This window comes from Parus major, chromosome 3 (genome assembly GCF_001522545.3).
Source record: "Parus major isolate Abel chromosome 3, Parus_major1.1, whole genome shotgun sequence".
NCBI lineage: Eukaryota > Metazoa > Chordata > Aves > Passeriformes > Paridae > Parus > Parus major.
In genome coordinates this window covers 35,743,221-35,762,862 of record NC_031770.1, presented here as the reverse complement: position 1 = coordinate 35,762,862, position 19,642 = coordinate 35,743,221, and the positions used below count along the sequence as shown (strand labels likewise).

General features: G+C 35.7%; 1 protein-coding gene across 5 annotated transcripts in view; it reads right to left on the bottom strand.

The window, feature by feature from the left end:
* The window catches only part of BIRC6 (baculoviral IAP repeat containing 6), a 173,698-nt gene that overhangs the window by 113,343 nt on the left and 40,713 nt on the right, over positions 1-19,642 (bottom strand). For 3 of the 5 annotated variants that reach the window (XM_033512629.1, XM_015621424.3, XM_015621419.3), the window contains exons 13-27: positions 16,704-16,864; positions 13,759-13,890; positions 12,372-12,503; positions 11,930-12,108; positions 11,336-11,466; positions 10,361-10,522; positions 10,122-10,253; positions 9,747-9,844; positions 8,408-8,555; positions 4,086-4,219; positions 2,843-2,989; positions 2,145-2,332; positions 1,203-1,517; positions 725-824; positions 12-226 (exon numbers count right to left, since the gene is read on the bottom strand). In XM_033512629.1, coding sequence (XP_033368520.1) covers positions 12-226; positions 725-824; positions 1,203-1,517; positions 2,145-2,332; positions 2,843-2,989; positions 4,086-4,219; positions 8,408-8,555; positions 9,747-9,844; positions 10,122-10,253; positions 10,361-10,522; positions 11,336-11,466; positions 11,930-12,108; positions 12,372-12,503; positions 13,759-13,890; positions 16,704-16,864 — 2,374 coding nt within the window. The remainder of the gene's footprint in view (positions 1-11; positions 227-724; positions 825-1,202; positions 1,518-2,144; positions 2,333-2,842; positions 2,990-4,085; positions 4,220-8,407; positions 8,556-9,746; positions 9,845-10,121; positions 10,254-10,360; positions 10,523-11,335; positions 11,467-11,929; positions 12,109-12,371; positions 12,504-13,758; positions 13,891-16,703; positions 16,865-19,642) is intronic. The other 2 variants (XM_015621423.3, XM_015621422.3) reach the window with 2 other exon arrangements.

Sequence of the window (19,642 nt, the reverse complement as noted above, 5' to 3'; positions counted from 1 at the left end):
GATCCTTTTACCTTCATAAACCTGCAAACTGGGGGTGGCAATAAGTCATGTAAAATAAGTGAATGTGTACTAATATCAGTAGCCACTACCAGTCGCCTTCCATCCACTTCTTCTCCTAAAGTCCAGATGTCAATGGACAAAGAAGCCAAATCTCCACAAGTGGGAATCAATACATCTGTCAGTAATATAGGTCTTCCAAAATCCAGGGTCACAAATCTTCTTGCTCCTAGATGAGAAAACACCGGATTGCCTGAAAGACCAGTGTATGCTAACCAGCAAGACATGTTACTTCTCAAACAATAAAGCCATTGTTTATGTATTGTTTGAAAGGTATATAAAGGTTTATGCATTGTTTAATAGGTGTATTTGTATACTTCAGACTAAAAATAGCTGCAGAATCCAGAAACTCTCACTACAGCTTGAACACTTTGAGAAGGAAATTTTGGTATAAACTTAAATGAAGCTGTTTTGGTTTTTATGCATTATTTTTGAACAGGTGCTCTGTTCAGAGACCAAACATATTCCCCAAGTCTCCAGGATTTTTCCTATCACCAATTGCTAGGTCTTAAACTCACAGATATGACAGAATGCAAACTGAGAAACATCTCTTACTCTGGAAAGCTAAGAGAGCCTGTAGCTAAGCAACTTATTTAAAGGTCCCAGAAAATATTCCCCTTCTTACTAGAACATGTGTCAAAACTATTATTAAGAATTGTGGTTTTACCTGAGTGCATTCGCTCTATAATAATTGACTGATGAGGTGGAGGCTGAAGAAAATGTGAAGCATGAGATATTGCAAGAGCAAGGCCAGATCCAATTGGATTCTGAGGAGTGGAAAAACACCAGTAAAATTAAGTAAAATCTATGCATTTGCTGTGAGCTGTTAAAGATGTACCATTTTGACAACACCTCACTACACTTAGATTTGAGCAAGAACCCTCAAAATATATTAATTATTAAATTCAAAGAATTAATAAGTCCTTACATTGTTAAGCTAGCTCCAATAAAGAGAAACCATATGAGGTACTGGAACAATACTACCTTGCTTTCTTAAGTTCTTTTCATATGGTATAAATTTAGTGATACAATTTTCACATCTCACCCAAATAAACATATATTTACCAGCAGTCAAGTACAAATTAAGACCCTGATAATGCTTACAGAATCTTGTATCTCTAAGAAAAATGAAAGAAAATAATTACCGTTCTAGACTTGTTTGTATTTTTGTTATGTGCTGCAAGGTTAACTGTTGGGGGGTCAATGACTGAACCAGGAAAAAGCTGAGCAAGTTCTGCATTAATAACAGCAGAAACTGCTTCATTAGGTGGAGTCAAAGGTGGAGTCATGAAGAGAGGAGTAGTTTTTGGTGTTGGTGGAATGACATCTGAAGGATGAATGAAGAACCCTGGAGCTGCTACTGTATTAGAAGGCACGGAGTTGTGAACGGGACCAACTGCTGATGCTGCTGCTGCCGCTGCTGCTGTTGTTTGATGCAGTTTTGCTTCCAGCTTTGCTTTCTGTGGAGAAGATGAAAGCAATGTATGTAGCAGATAATATTACTTGTGAACACCGGAGTAATAGTGAGCTATGAGTTCAACTCTGATTATACAACTGGATTGAATAAACCTAAGCTACCTTCAATATAGCCAAGCTGGATGACCAACTATAGTCTGAAAAATTAAACTATTAAACTATCTATTTAATTTGACTCACAAGCAGACGAACATGAGTAATTAGATGGAACAATCAAAAAATAATAAAAACCCTACTACTGAACAGCAAAGTAGAGTCAACATAGCCAAGCACTAGACAACTTACAATGGCTTCATGACTGGCAGTTCCTTGTGTCAGCAACTGTGTTTTTCATTTCGGTACACTTTTTCAATTTCAGACTGATATACTTACTTATGAAGACCTAGTTTTTATTAAAAACTCCAAACCCACCCTTAAAATACACAAAAATAATGTCTGAAAGACCAAAGCAGAATGGGAGACACTCGCAGCACTTGGCTTAAAAAGAACGAACCAGAGCACTGAGCAGTTCCTTCCTCAAATACACTATGGGGAAAAAAAAAAGGCAACCAGCTCTGCAACTACTTTCTAAGTTTAGGTTTAGCACTAAAAAGAGCCAAATAGCCTCCAACCTGTTGCTGAAGCTTCAAAAGCTGCTGCTGTTTCTCTTGCAGCACCTGGAGCTGTTGCTCGGCTGAGGCCATTGCATGAGAGAGAGACTGCAAAGCTACCTGGGCTGCTGAACTCAGTGCTGTCGAGGCTTCCCCAACTGTTCCAGAAGAGAGGCCACCAACTGCTGGGGTAACCCCAAAGGTACTCACTGGCATGAAACAAACAAACAAAACAAAACATGTATGTAGAAATTATAAAACACCTTTAATTCCTTATTAATTGTTCAGAGTGATGTAAAAACAAGAGAAATATCTTTTTATGCAGTTCTTGCTACAAGGTAACATCATCTTGAGTTACAAAGTATATGGCTTCTAGACTAAGCACATTGATCATAGATGTAACACTTGGATTACAGGAAAGCCACCTATTGCTCCGGAATTCTTGCACCACAAAAGGTAAAGATGCAAGCTTGTACATTATACTCTCAAAAAGAAACAAATGGATTCAAATTAGTATTGTTTAAATCCACTTTGCTTGCTAAGATTCAAGAAGTTTAACTTCACGTATAGAAACTATTTAAGGAAAAACAAACCACAGATGAAACATTTCAATGCTTGTGAAACTACAAGCAATCAGTTTGTCAAACAGTGTCATCATGTTCAATTAAAAATGTATTGTGGAACTCTGCTAAGTAGAAGAAATGAAAAATTGTATATACCAGTAAACGTACTTGCATCGTCCCTTTCTATTCTAGTTCCATCACTTGTTGAAACACAGGTAAAGTGCAGAGGTTCAACTTCCAGAAGTCCAGTAAGGGAAGTAAAACTACCTTCAGCAGCTGCACAGCTGCTTATTTTCCCATTTCCTGAAAGAGAAACATGTATCTGCACAGTCAGCAAATGTTTTCTTGATAATGACATTTCAAGTCATGAAATGTCAAAAAGGACAGAGGAACTAAATATAATGCACATATTTTATTAGTTCCTGTTGCAGAAGAAACATCTGAACACTATCACTATTCCTCAATATAAATGGGAGTATATTATTAAAATGATAATGCTGTCAAATCTGAAGAGAGTATATTAAGTCAAACTGTCAATTGTGACAGAAGCATAGTACAACCTTTTTAATTCCAGAAATAAATTATATATGGATGCTCTATTCTTTCTACACTGAAAGCAAATTAGCTTGCAAAAATATACTGATGTTACCAGAAAGGAAGAGGAAGAAACTGTCAGACCAACTAATATCATACATGAATTTAGTATAAAACCCAGACTATTAATCAATATCCAAACAAATTCACAGAGTTGTATAGAGGAAGAGATAGGAAGGAGAAAGGCAATAGCATACAAGAGAAGGAAAGGAGTCACTAAGGCTGATGAATACACTTGCTATGAAAAGAATTTCCTGACAGGTAAAAATTATCTAGTTCTTTAGGACATTGCAGGCCTGAAGATTCACTTATGAATTAACCTGAGAGGATTGACACAAATATGCTTTTAAGGTATTTTAACTCCTCTGAAACAGAAAAAATACCTCATTAAACCTTTATATTTAAGTAGAGGAATGCCACATGGCAGCTTCCCAACTTCAGAAAAATCCATTTAGGTTTCTCTGCCGATATGAGGGCTGCTAGCCTAGATGAATAGTACCACACTTCAAGGAAGCCATTTGAAAGAGGTGACAAATGATTCCTACATGACTGACCCAGGGAATGAGAGCAGCCTTTCTGTCTAATCTCTACCCTGAGATATTCTACAGGATAAGAAAATAAGAGATTCCAGAAAGAGGCTTTTTCTCCTTGCCCTAAGGCCACAGGAAATGTAAAAGATACTATGAGCAAGAAAATACCTTAGACTCTAGCCTGGTTGAAAAGTATAAAATCACATCTTCACGAAAAGAAAACGGTATAATAGAGATTTACCAATTCTACCACAATTGCTGATAAACAGACATACCTGATAGAACATCAGACAAATCAATTTCATCTGACTGTACGCCAATACTGCTGTTGTATACATTTTTGCAAGAAGAGCCACATATTTCCAAATCAAACAGAACTGGATCAAAGGGTGAACTGTATAATCCATATCTGCAAATAAGACAAACAGCACCATTCGTACAATAAGAACGGATATAAATTTATTTATAGTAAAAGACCAATATTTCACCATCAGCATTTATTATTTCCAAACTATTCTGTTCATTCACTTGACCCATCTTAGAAATTATCACTTACTTAGACTTCACTAACATAACTTAGTATATGGCATTTTCAAACAGCTTATAATGTAAAGTAAGTAACTCTTTGTTACTCAAGAGTTTTGAAGATGTAATACTGTCCTGGAAACATGACACACAATCACACTAGACATGGAAAATAGAACTACAAGCCTTAGACAATGAGCCACAGCAATACACACACCTGCACATGGTAAATGAGACATTAGTCTGAAGTCAATAAAAACCAGTTTCAAAACAGTGGAAGAAATTCCACCTCAGCTTGTTCTTCCAGCTGAAGTAAGAATTAAAAAATGAAATGCTGCTGGGCATATCAATCAACGCTTGTGATAAATACCTCAACAGAAGGAAACTCGTAACTTTTACTCTAGCAGTGCTGAAGGGAAAAAAATACCACCATTACTCAAAGTGGTCCCAAATCAATTAGGGTTTTATAAGCCAAGAAAAAGGGAACTCCAAAGTAGTATCAAAATCAGTGGGGTTCTTTAATGGTTTTGTTTTTGTTTGGAAGTGGGGTTTGTTTGTTTGTTTGTGTTTGGTTTGTTTTGGGGGTTTTTTTTAGTGTTTACCAATACCTATTAGCAGCAACTGAAAAGAGGAAAAATGGAAATCAGGCCAAATTACTAAGCCAGAGTAGAAAGAAAGAATACATCTGTGTAGTTACAAAAGTGAGAAACATAACACTCTAAACCTTGGCAAGAGACAGAAGAAATCTGAAATATTTCTACAAACACACTAGCAAGGGCAGTAAGTTCTTCCAGCCCCTCTTCCCTCTGCCTCCAAGAAGTTTCCTCTTTACCAGATGAGGTAAAAAAACCCAACATGAGGAGAAGGCTGGAATGTTTAAATGTCTTTTTTGATCAACTAATCACAAAAGTGTAAATGTCTACATGAATACAGCACCAGAAATGAGGCAAAAACAGATTCTAGACTTCTCTGATTGTTAAAATGTTTCCATAATTAGCTGGGCTCAGTACTTTCGGCCACACAATACTGTAATTATCAGAAAATGATGAACGATCTTACAAAAGGGCAGATCATCTGAGAATTACAGATCAACCTTCCATTTCCCAACAAAGTTATTTACAAAGCAGCAAATTTGAAATAACTATACTCAGAACAACAAAGGATAGACTTGGTTGCTCTTTACAAGCATGCATTAGACAGGCCCAGTGCATCCTGCACATCTGTAAGACGGAGGTGTTTCCTGCCTGATCTTTCTGTTGTATGCCAGCCAAGACAACCCGCTCCTGTAAAGTGGCTACTAAAACACACAAAAATGCTCTGACAAAATTCAATGCAGTACCTTCGCAGCCTGCTTTAGACATCAGATTTAAACATTCAATAAATCAGTCCAGCTCAACACTTACACTGATTACTTATATGTTTTAAATAGTTTGATTTATTAAGTAAGAAGGTGATAAAATGTCAGAATTCTGGAAGAGCATTGTAGAGCAGAATCAGAACTTGAACATGCTGGAGAGGGTTTAATTTATTCTGTCCAACCCAGATTTATTTCAACAAGCATAGTGCCTTTTACCTGTTCTTCAGCAGAAATGATCAGGTTCACTGTTTTAAGCTTTATTAGCAATCCTTTTTGGATATAGAAACTACATCAACAAAAACCAAAGACTGAATCAAGAACATAATGTGAAAACTGATCAATCATCTTATTCATCTGTGCAGTAATGAACATAAACTATACAAAATACCTCTTCTGCTTCATGCATCAGAGCCCTCAGCTGGAATAATGTGTAAAATTTTGTGTATCACCACACAAGGAACACAAGGACCAAAGAAGCTTAAGAGAATGCTTTAAGAATGACTACAGGTCTGAAGAATACAATAAAGATACAAATACATTCCAGACATCCAGAATTTGTTTAGAATGAATCTGCTCTTCAATGCCAATGTGAGGAAGACATAAACACAAAAAGGCTTTAATTGCAGCAGGAGAGTTTTCAGATTAGAGGAGAGCAGGAAACAGTTCAAGTGCTAATGATAACAATAATTAAACCATGTAACACCTTACAATATTTAAAACAATTAATTCCATGACTACACAAATCTGGTACTTTCAATAACAGGCTGGAAAATTTTTTTCAGATTTTCTAGAGACAAAACCAATCTGTTTTTTTTAAGACAGCTGAAAATGCTATCTAAATTTCCTTTTTTGTTGTTTTCTGAACTGCAAAATCATGTAACACACCCTACCAGCCTTATCCTTGCAAGTCTTACTTGATTTATTGTGGCACATGATAGTAAAATCTCATGAATGTGCAAATCTTTTAATTAGACATCTGCTTTTAGCTGATTACCACATGTTAGGCTATTGCATCTGGGACCAATGACAAAGAAGAAAAACACAATAGTATAAACTCTGCAACACAAATGCACCCAAAAAAATATATAATACAATTTGGGGAAAGAAAAGGGCTAAAGGGGGAAGCTATGGCTGCCTACTGATTTCTCATTAAAAGAAACACAAACACAAAAATCAAAACCCCAAAAATGAGAGTATTCTCTTGATCCATAGACATATAAAGAAAAGGCCCACAAATTTTGCATAATTTAGTAAACTAGATCAAGAAATAGTCAGACTTTGCTAGAGAGCTATTGCATTCAAATAAAAAATTTGCTGCTACTCTTAAACTACCTATGAGGTTACAGAGTTAAAAGAAAAAGAAAATTAAGTTCCAAGAAGAAAATCAATAAAACACTGTCTAGAAATATTCAGAAAATCTAAGCTCAAAGGACATCAAGAATGGGTTCACTTGAGAAATCTTCCCTTGCCATGCATACAGCTGTGCTCACCAGAAGGTGATCTGAAATGTCACATGTACCAAATTCAAAAGTGGGCAACTGGAAAGGAAGAAAACTTTCTATTCTAGTTTATTTCTGTTTTTCTGTTTAAAGAAAGTACTTAGGAGCAATTTATATGAAGAAACAACTCAATTCCCACAGAAAGGTGCCATTCTCCTGTCAACTGTAATTTTCACATTTTTCTCCCCCATTTGGTTCAGTTCACTTTATTTTTCAAAATTCTCAATTTGTCTGGATACCATTTTTATTGCTGTGATAAGTCTTCTAATCAACTGCAAGGACTACAGATGGTGAAATAAATTAAGAACTAAGTAGAGGAATGCAGTAGATAGCAGGGTAAGAATCCAAGTGTTAACACCCAAGACTAAGTCTTTATGAAGTCTTTTGAAATTACAAATTTTTAAAAACAAAAGCAAAAATGAAGAGATATCCTCCCTCCTCCATATCTTCCCTTACTACATTTTCTATTAAATTTTCAATTTTTATTTTTTTTTCAAAATTCTTAACGAACCTCCACCAAACCTTTTGTACCTTGATCTTGCTTGATTTTGAGGAAAACTCTTGCACACAAACCACAATTGAAAGAGCTGTCAAACAGCAGTATTTTTCCTACATCATAATGCAGCTTTGGAAACTGCTACAAAACTGAACCATCAGAAATTTCCTTTTTGTATCACATAAATCCAAAATTAAATGGCCAATCAGCTCAATATGTAAAAAATGCAACATCCCAGTCCTAAATTACATCAATACTTTAAACAGAAGTAATTTAAAAGAAGAGCCTGCATTGCCAGTAAATTACTCCAGGTCTCTACACCTAGAATCTGGCCTTTAGAAGAAATACATTAAATATATGGTCAGCCTACTGAAAGACTACAGTTCTGTGAAACACTGTGCCAAATTGAAACTATTCTGTATACGTAATTCCCTCCAAAACAGGACATGATCCTTACACTAAAAATCATAAATACTAACTTAAGGATTGCACAGACTTCAAATACCACATAAACATTTGCTGATTTAAAATGTGAGATAGCAATTAAACTAAACTTCAGCACAAGTTAAAACCACTTTCCAGAACATTAGCAAATTAATACTTGCTCAAACAAATACAGCCCAGTGTAACACACAATCTTTTTCAGAACACCAAAGGATGGCATTAGACAGTTCTCAGGTTTGTTTTTATTAAGTTTACAACAACCACATTTCTTAGTACCTTGTTTGAAGTAATGCTTCCATTGGTGTTAGGCGATCCTGCAACTGCCGGGACACCGCAGTCAGCAATGATGCACAAGCTGTACTGCATCCTGCCAAATCTTCATCCTTTACATAGTTCAGCAATACAAAATACCAATACACAGATCCTGCATTAAAAAAAAATATTATTTCAGGTGAAACATGGTATAAAGTTTTCATTGAGAAAGCACACTTTGAAGGATAATCAATGGAAGTGATAATTATCTAATGGCTACTGAATACAGACTAGGAGATATTCTACCCCTTCCCCTTTCTTGAGAGACTTCAATTAAGAATCATTCTGTAATCATACATTTCTACAAGTACTTCTGATTCTCTTATCAACTAAGACATAACTGAAGGAAAAAATGGCTCCCAAGAGACAGCTTTGCACACTTCTTTCATTGCTCCTGCTCACTAAAATGTTCTTGATATATTAAAGTGCTTGGCTAGGGGTCCCAATCCCATCAGAGCCAAGCCATACTCCAGTGCCAACTCTTTTCCTCCTTTCATCCTCTGGTTCTGTTTGCTGCCTCCTTAATCTGTATTTGCTGGAGGCACTGCTTCCATATAAATCAGTTCTGAGATCACAGCAGGGCGGTTCTGTACAGAAACACAAATCTCAGCTTCCTCCTTTCTCCTTCACTCCCTGTGCATTCCAAGCCCTCTGCAGCACTGTGTTATGTTTTGACCTGGGTGGTAGTACAACAAGCCTTTTGGAATGCAAACTAATTTTTCTGCAAGACCCACTGGTTATGCCAAGCTAGGAACAATTCAACAATGTCCTAGTGTGAAAAGCAGGCCTTGCCACCCAAAATACAAGAGTGTAGTCATCTTCCCATTCCATCTGGCACTCCAGATGCTTCAACAAGGTGCTAAGAGACCGTTACACTGCAATATAGATGAAAAGGAAATTTAATTTGGTTAAAATTTCCTTGTACTGCAGAAGAATCAGAAGTGGATTGCTAGTTGGACATCATTTTGATAGCCAAGTTTCCTGGCTATCTCCTAATTATAAAAAATAACAGACGACCCTGACTGTCACTTACATCAACAGAATCTGTTGTTGCTAAACATCTCTCAGAATTCTTAGAAAACTTACTTAGGCTCTTCCAAAAATGTCAGCCTTAACACTCTGGTTTAAGCAAGCTTATTTGCTTAAAATTCCACAACTGCAAGGCCTACTTCATGACCAGCTCAGTCCACGGAGCATTTTGTACTAACTGAACAATACCTCATTTTAATTTCCCAAGAGAGTCCAACACAATTTGAAACAACAAATGCGCAGTATACATTTACAACAAACACTGCATACGTACCACCTGTGGCAGCAGCAGGCAAAAGAGGCATATTGTCAAGTAAAGCTTTTAGAAGAACTGATCCAAACCCTTGTTGACTCGGGTCACACCTGCCATTGCTAAAAAAATAAAAACCACAGACACTTTAACATTTAAGAAAGTAAGAATGAAGGATAAAATCTCCTCCAGAAGATGAAGCTGAAAGACTGATCTTTTTTGCAGTCATACCCTAAACACATTTTCTGAACAGAACATTTACCAGATCTTGTTGCTTTACAAATTCAATGTCAAAGCGTAACAAACACAACATTCAGTTCAGAATTCATGCAAATCCCCCAAATACATGTAAAACTGAAATAAACAAAAAAAGAAAATATACAAGTCATTAGCACTCACCTGATGCATAGTGCAAGAAATCGTGCACATTTGTGAGCTATGCTCCGCCCAGCTTCAAAGAAGCAAACACGTACAATATCAGAGACGCATTTACGTGTTTTAGAAAGCAAACTGTCATTTCCCTCCTTTGAGCTGTGAAAACAAGTTGCATACTTTAGAGAATTATATAAAACTATTTTTTAAAACTAAACTTACACTGAGAAATAGCCATGATAATTTGAACATAATTCCTCTCTCACCTGCCAGGGCCATTTGAATACACTCCAGCCAACCAACAAAGCGTGTCGAGTACTAGACTCTGAGCATGTTCTGTGGTCAGACCCTCCTCTGTCTTCTTGCAAAGAGTGGTGAGCAGCTTCTCATGGAACTCTGAAAACTGTAACATGGCACACCGTTGAACTCTAGGGAGAAGGGGAAGGAAAGAGAAAAACAGAATTATCCAATATGGCCATTCTCCAGCTTTGCATGCTGTTAAAGGAGCAAAAAAAAGAAACCTAGATGAAAATAAAAGCAGTACACAAGCAAATTCAATACTTTCTTTGCACACATTCCCAATTATCCTATTTTCTGCTCACTGAACATTACATTACATCCAGTAAGCTTTTATGATGTTTTTTCCCCCTATTAAAACTGGTCTAACAACTTGTAAACCTAAATAAACTTTCACCATCTACAGAACTCTTATCAACTGTTTGGACATACCTCTTTGCCTCACTGACCTCTTTATGCCTGTTACAGTCAGTGCCACCACTGCAGGGTGGCGGCTGGTAATACACTTTAAATACTCTATTACCTGCATCTAGGTCTACAGTACCAAACCAAAGACTTCAAAAATTTCTTTTTTAGCTTGATTTGATTCTAAACTTTTTGACAATTAATATAATTTCTGCCTTAAGAAAAAAGGCAATGTGGAAATAGAAAGAGAGCTTCCTTTAAAAAATGTATCTGTTTTACCAAGGAAACTTATTTACGTTTGCTTTTTGAAGTCAGGCAAAAAAACCCACTCAACATGTAATTTCACGCATGGTGTTACTCTACCACAAATTTCACAGCATAGTGCCCTCTTGCAATTTACAGGATTTTCCATATAAAATAAGCTTATAAAATGACAACTTGAAACAGTATCTTGACCTGAGCTATTTCAAGAACTAATCTTTTTATGAGGAGCATAACGAAAGCTAGTATTTCTTCACAATTAAAAGATACCTACTAACCTTTCCTTTGAAATTGAAGTTTTTTTAAATCTTCGAATTGTAACAGAGACTTCTTGAAGTAAGTCACAGCCTCGCAGATTATCTGATTTTCTTGAAGAAGTAGTGGCTTCAATTTTGCTAGATGGCTTTTCCTTATATTTCCAGAAAAATAACATCCATAAATCATATGGTTTCTGATTTATTTTTATACCTTGTTCAGTGAAATGCAAGCAGTTTGCTAAAACTTCTCAGTTTGAGCATTGTGCCAAAAGAGACTATTTTTATTCACTAATTGCTTTAATATAGAACAATACACATGCACACATCTTCACAGAAGGATGAGGCCTATCAGCAACTGAAAACACTCAAGGAAACAGAAGTTTCAAAAACAAGTGTTCAGAATGTGAAAGTGGCAGAAGAGAACTTTTCAATTAAATCTGCACAAAAGAAACAACTTAGAAATGTTGAACTCTAATTCTTGAAAGTGTCAACACAGTGTCACCTCTTTAGAAAGTAGTTTTTAATAGATCTTAATTCTGCTAACAGCTGTTTCATTTTCAGATGACATGAATCATACCAATTCTACAACTAGCACATGAATTGGCTATTCATTACCTTGCCTGCTGCAACTTTTGCCAACAATGAAGCAAGTGAATGGCCCTTGTTGGTCTGAGGTTTTAGAGGAGGTATCCTAACCACTGGTCTAATGCCACCATTGCAGATTTCCTCTGTTCCTCTGTCATTCACTGCTTTGACATGAATTAAAAATGAACGATACTTGCCACCAGCCATGCCTAAAAGTGGAGAAGAAAAAGGGAGTGGGGAGAATTTGCACAGTTTAAACACATTGCAAGTTGTAAACAGAACAGATTAATCGTGTTAATTACAGTAGTTTATCATCTGTTTGAAACAGCAACTCAATATGGTGTTATACAGCAAAATTGGTCAATATAAAAATAAATAACAAACCTATGTCTGACTACAGAAGTATGAGATGCACTTCTGTTACACAAGCTTCATGCAAATAGCATAATAAACTAAATAAATAAAGGTTTACCTTTAACAAGCTTTGGACTTGTTAGCGTCAACATTCCAGCATGGCCTGATAGATCAAGTCCAGTAGCCAGCCATACTGGACCACAAAGAATATCTTCCTTGTGTTCCTCCAGAAATGGACACAATCTAAGACCTTACAAAAACATGAGTAATATGGATCTGAATTAGCCGTAATTAAGTCACAAAATCTGATCATTTGTATGGATTAAAAATGCACCATGTCAAACTCTGATCACTAAACACATATAATTTGACATAAAAAATGACTTGAAGTTCACTTTTAGACATTTCCCAGTAAAATCAATTGAGGTAGATGACAGTTTTAAAACCATTTTCAGTTACATTATATGGATTAATATATGTTTTGACTGGCTATAAAAGCCACAAAATACACAACTGATGAAATAAAGAACCAATATATACAGAGCCATTAGCCTTACTGGGTTGTTACAGAAGCAGAACACTGTTTAAAAACAAAATGAAACAAATACTAAATTTAAAACAAGGACAGCTTTGTTTCTTCTATGGGAGATATAAACTATTGAAATCATATTCAGTCATCTGCTGCTCCTTTCTCAGCATAAAACACCTCCCTTTGGCACTTTTATCAGCCCTTTGATCCCTCACCTCATTCTTTGTAACCCCTCCTTTCTTGGAGTTATGGAATCAAAGAACAGTTTGGGTTGGAAAGGACAGTCATGCTCTAGATAAGCCTGATTACATGAGAGAAAAGGTGTAAAGACTGTTGAAAGGACCAAGAAAAAGAACCATCGCTCCAGAACTGAGTCACTCCAACTGTCAAATTTTAGTCTGCAGCTCTCCTCACTCAGACCCACTCATTGCCTTTCACAGTCTAAGACATTTTGTGGAAGAGTGCTAGTTAACAAAAAAGTTATAAAAACAGGCACAGTCAGTGTGATGTGGCCTAGTTATGAATTCTTTATGTTCTGTTCCTTATTTTCTTGGTTTACTGCAGCAAACTTACTTACTTACTTACTGCAAGTTTTTTCTACAAAAGCCAGGTATTTAAGGAAAAATTATATTAAACTAGCCAAAGAAACAAAGTAAAATACTGCTGAAACAGGCAAGCAATTTAAGTAATAAAGGTGCTATATCAATCTACTTGATTTCTAAATTCAAATAAACATTAATCTGCTTGTAACCACCAAAACTCTCTAGTAGTTTAGGACATTTCTGGTGTGTCTGTGTTAAACTTTTAAGTCATACAGCAAATAGACCAGAGAGAAAAATATCTTTGAAGACAGCTGAGAAATTACTCTATTTTAATGTCTGAGAAATTTTTGCAGAAGAATTCAAATTTATCATTAAAAGAAGAAAAAAGCAAGGTCCTATTTTAACTGAAGTAAAACAAGATCAATAAAACTTACATTGTGGTTCCTCTACATCCATATACTGCATTTCTTCACTGAATTCCACCAGTCCTGGTTTTCCATTTCTCTCCATTTCAATATTATGAGCTGGAGATAAAGGAAATGTGATCTGCCTATCTACTGCTGCTTCTGAAAGTAAAAATATTATCATTATTTCAAACACTGTTCAAGGCTCAGGAAAAACACAAGTGATAGTTTTCATAGCAAAGTTATCAACTTTCTGCCTATAGCAATATTTCTAATACAAACCCACAAGTATCCAAAGATATGCTTTTCAAACGGATTGAAGTTGCAGCAAATAGTTAAAAAAATAGTATATCTAAATGTCCTGTAAAGAGCCTGTTTTGTTTTAACACTGCCCAAATTCTTTTCCCCTAATAATCAACTGCAGATTACTCCTAAGCAATTAAGATTCCAATACTGAAAGTTTGATAATTTAAACTTAAAATAACCGGATTGTTCCTGCTGAACATCAAACATTATTTTGGTAATACTTAAACACAGCCCTTTTTCCAATTAAATGGATCACATGAATTACAGATGAAGAGGACATGCAAGCAAATTAACAAGAAGCATATACAGTGAATTAACTGCCAGACCAAAACCATTAGTTCCCAACCGGAAGAATTATGTCTCTGGCCTTCCCATTACTACACACTACATATTTAACTGCTTCCAGTGCTCCTGTCATACAAAAAAATGACTGAATAAACTCTGGCCTGCACATCTTCTCTACATCTCATTATTTTAAAATTTTCATTCCTTTCTCTCCTCATGGAAGGAGAGAAATTGGGGGGAGGGGTGTTAACTGAATTTCAGTCTGAGGTTTTAATACATTTCTAAGAGCCATCAAACAATGTTGAATATTACTTCTCCCTAGGACTGGAACATTTTGGTTAAGATCTATCACAGATATAAATTATCTATCTTTGTCTTCCCCTATAATGAAATCATTAGTGTCCTATTATTTTATTCAATAGTGCATACAAAAAGGCAAATGTCACTAAAGTCCTTTTCCAAAACTCAAGAAATTGAAAAAGGGAAGGAAACAACTGCAATGCAGCTACACTTGGAGAAGAAGTTGGTTAGTCCAACCCTAATGAATGAAAAAACAAAAAAGACTTTGCCAAGGCTGCCTTGCAGGTGGCTCTCATATTCCCCAGTCCTTTCCAGACTGCCTGACCCCCCATTCAATGCCTTTTCTACCTTGTAAAAGAAAAAAGCAAATTCCAGTATGTTGCACGTAAGGAAATGAAATGCCATTTTCTGGAAAAGCTCTGTCATGTATTCTGATCAGTATGCTCTGCTGAAAAGCATTCACAGAGAGATCTGGCAATTTAATTCACAGCTAAATCAAATGTCTCCAAGGAATTACCACCTTGTGGAACTGTTTGCTCGGAAGTGTTTAAAACTGAAGCATTAAGGGAAAGCATTTAGCTTTTCTTCTATTGTTTTGTTCCATAGGTGAAGATTTTCAGATTAATTCTGACATCCTGGTCTGCAAATGGACTGAAATCATGCTGAAAACAAAGCAGGTTTCATTCAGGACAGAACCATGGACAATCTGCTCTGGTTTTCTCTTTGATAGAACAAATTTCTTCTACGTGTTAAAATTAAGGTTTTATGGCAAGGATTAAAAAAAGTGAAGAAACTGAAAGAACACCTGTTGACTGCTGGCCTGCAGTCACAGCTAGTGCTTCTGTTAAACCTAAACCATCTTGAACCCTAAAAGAATAGGCTTTTCTCACACAATATTACTATACTAGAATATTTTGTTCTTGGATAACAACCAGTTTACAGTATTTAAGGGGCACCTCCAGCACACATTTTTTTTTTGTTGTTAAATACTGGGGAATGCTACAGAGTGAAGTTTTATGAAAGCATGTTAATGATCTTTGAAACTCCTATATTCCTTTCTGAAATTTACAGCTGTTACTCTTGTGTTTAAGTGGGATAGTCTTACTTAGCAGTTAAAAACATCGGAAAAGGGAAGGAAAAAGGGCTTTTATGATCATGTTTGCTGTTCTCCTCAACACGTTTTATATCCAGCAAGCAATTTAATAATGTCTGACAGCAAGATTTCTCTGAACTAGCCAGTTCCCAGAAGCTTTTGAAAAAGAGGTGGCCAGATAAAGATAAGCAATTAATGCCTCAATAAAAGGAAGTGCAGCCTGTAATACCTTCCACTCTAGCAGACAAAGCAGCAGCACATGAAACGAATGCTCTCACCACAGGAAAATCCCAAAGGAGGTACTTCCACATCAAAGAACTGACTTCCAATTTATGCTACCCCCTCACAGGTTCCCTGAGAGCTAGTAAGAGGCAGAGTCCAGTCAGGAACCTTCCCAAGGCAAGAGCATTCCTAACTTTGGTCTACTCTGTCAAAGCTGCAATGAATAGAAGGTGAAATCATATTGCAGCTTTCACACAGCTTAGTTAATGAGCCAAATGATGAGAGAATTCCCAAGGAAGCCACGGGATTTTTTACTTCCATTATTAAAAGCCTTGCTATTTTCTCACTGGCAAACAATCTCCTTCTGTGACTTGGAATAATTTAGTATATATTCTTTACTATATCAAGACCTTAAAAGAGTACCATTTGTTTAATCAGCCAATCTCTATGATGATTTACAATTGACAACTTATTTTTAATGACTGTAGTATTCATGCAGTACAGAACTATAAACTGAGTTCAGTCTTTTTGAGCTATGTACTATTATTTGTATAAATGTCAAGATTTTGAAACTGTTAACCCAGTTTGTCTCCCCAATTCACATTCAAGCATGATAACTGAAAAGAGCCCATGATACTGAGAAACAGAATAAACCAGTAAAAGTGTAATACTTACACAATTGCAAGCAATTTTTCTGATATACATCACAGAGAATAATGAGTTTGAGAAAAGAAAGAATGTTTTGAAAGATATCCTAGTTTTTTCTTACCATTGACTTTCCCTAAGCCTGGAGCTTTATTTTTCAGTAAAGTCACTTGAATCTGGGGAATGTTTGTGATGTTTGAATTCAAAACAAATTTGAAGTCCACATGTCCAACCATACAGGCTTTTGGCAGAACCAGTTCAAAGACATGCTCATCCCAGCTGTTGCTGTCAGGAAAAAAGAAGACAATGACCCACTGTACAGAGAAAATTCCAATCATGCAGGCAGCATCACACGGTCCATTCTGCACCTATGCACAGCCTCTTTTACAAGAAGAAAAACTTATTTTGTATTAGTTGACATCCATATGAATTTCTGGAGTAGAAGTTTTTCAAACTTTAAAGCTTTCAAGCTAACCACGGTAATTTTGTGAAGAAGAAGTTGAAACACCAATTGATATGACAGGGAGAAGCAATGTGCACATGAAAGCAGAAGTGGAAAGATTCCCTACCTATTACCTTTATCACAGTACAGTTTTCGTATTACTATAAATATCAGTTACTTGTTTCCATGAAAAAAAAGTACAAGAATAAAAAAAAACAAGCACAACACTAAAAGAAGATCTATCACGTAGAGAAGTGTATGAAAGAATGATCAGAGGTACCTACTTTGTAATCTCTTTTAAATTGCCCTTATCCATTGTTTAACACCAATGTCACTTGTACAGTGGTACAAGATCAACATACAGGAGCCTCAAAATACTATTTTCAAATTACTTTTAAAGCACATTTGATAATTCATACAGGATGCTTCTTACCAGGAACACACTCAGAAGCCTGTACTGTGCAAAAGGGTGCAGCTTTCTTTTATTAAGTCACATTTCTGTTTTGAGGACAAGCTTGGTATACACTGAAAGTGTAAACTTGAGACAAGTACCCCTCAATGATCCATTCCATAGTTTGATACACTGGGGTTTGCAAAAAACAGTTCAAACCAAAGAGCAAGGAAAACAAAACTATGTGTCAATTGCCCTGTTTGTATACATTTTAAAAACTAACTGAACTTCTTGATCTCCTTAGTTTAGCAGTAAATAATTTTTTTAAATGTAACTTTGATATACTTATTTAGTTGTATAACTGAGAATACAAAGAAACTGAGTATGCTGCTATAAATATTTGAGACATCTTTCTAACATCTAATTCACAAATAGGATTTTAACTTCAATAGCATGCTACACATTATGCAGAAAGCCATTTTAAAATAGATTAAGAATTGGTGCAATTGTATTTATTTCTTTACAGTAATATCCCTGACAGCCAGATCTCCTTCAGGCACATGTAATACAACTTAAAAGAGATTTCAGGTACACGTGACCAAAATGGCACACCAGCTTTCCAGAGCAAGCAGCATAGAAAAACAAGAAATTTTGGGAGGGAAAATGGACGGAAGCAAAAGATGGACAGAAAAGAATTTGTGGTTATGATTCAAGAAGTAACAGTGAAGAATTTTCATCTAACTGTACAAAGAACACAAGTAAATAAAATATAATGAGAATTTATCCCCCTGCTCTGGGGGAAAAAAACCCCTAAAATCTCTGTTAGCAACTGTAACACTAAGTATTTAGATCACTCATGCCTTTCCTCTAGCTTGGAAAACATGTAATCCATTGCCAAACAGAGAGAGGTTTCGGGACGGTTTTTCATGTCATGCAAAGCATGGATTAAATAAGACACTCAAAGGAGCCAGACTCCTGAAACACAAAGTAATATTCTGCTCATCCGGTTTTAGTTAAAGACCTGGTACAAACCCAGAAATTAATAATAAACCACTTTGTCTGCAGCAGTCTTTTGTAGTCTATGTGCTGCATACAATGCACACAGCCACAGTGAATTACAACTGTTGTCTACCCCAGAAATCTATTTCTGACAGAACTGAACAGCAGATGTTCAATAGGCACATATGGAATAAAGAATCTCCATGAAGGTCTCACATTAATCCAGCAGTTAAGAGATCCTATACCTCTGGAAATAAAATGCCACAATCTTCACAATCAAATTCTGTGATTACTTAAAGACTCCCCTTTAAAGTTTCTTTTTAGTATCTTATAGGTTGGTGTAAGTACATCCTTTATTCATGTGCAAAGTTTCAAATTAGTAAACAAATTAATTTACTTATTATTTTCTCATTTCTTAGCATATCTATCCTAAATATCACTTTTCTCTGATAATCTAATGCAAAGTCATTTGGAAACTCTTCTACCTTTGAAACACTTCTAAATCTGTAGCATCTTTTTAAAGAACATACAATACATATTGTGTTCTAAGCACCAGTATACCATCATTCTCAACTGCAAGATATTTTTCAACAAAGACATTAATTCCTTTTCTAGAACATCTCACTGTCTGATCTTCACTGCAGCTGAACTTTAAACAGCAGAGCCATTTCCAGGGGTTAAACACTGGAAAGAACATTAGTATCTAGCTCTTCCTTCTTTCATGTATTTTCAAATATGCCTCCATAAGATGAATACATCCTACATAAATTTGAGATAAAGCCAAGAAACTCATATGTCACTGTTTTATCCATGCATATTAGGAATTCATGTACCTCTCTTTTAAAAGAATTAACCTCATTTAACTTTTCAGTTACATTACACCTGAGGACACAATACTGATGTTTAGATAATTCAGAAGGTAAATAAGACTCTGCTTTTCTTTTTTCTTCGTTGCACATTCTTTTTAAAATAACAAAGTAGGATTGTAATATAATGCCATTTTCTAAAATACAGTTACAGGATTATCTCTTTCTATGTATTTGAGAAGCAAAGGAATTATCATATCAAATTGCATTACTCATCCATCTAACACTGTAATCCCACATCATGATAGGTATCAGTATGAGGCACTCAAAAAAAAAGATAAAAGGAACCTCATATTAACAACTAAAAAAATAATCCAGAAATCAAAAAGTTTCTTCCCAGGTAACTTTTAATTAAGAGCTAACAT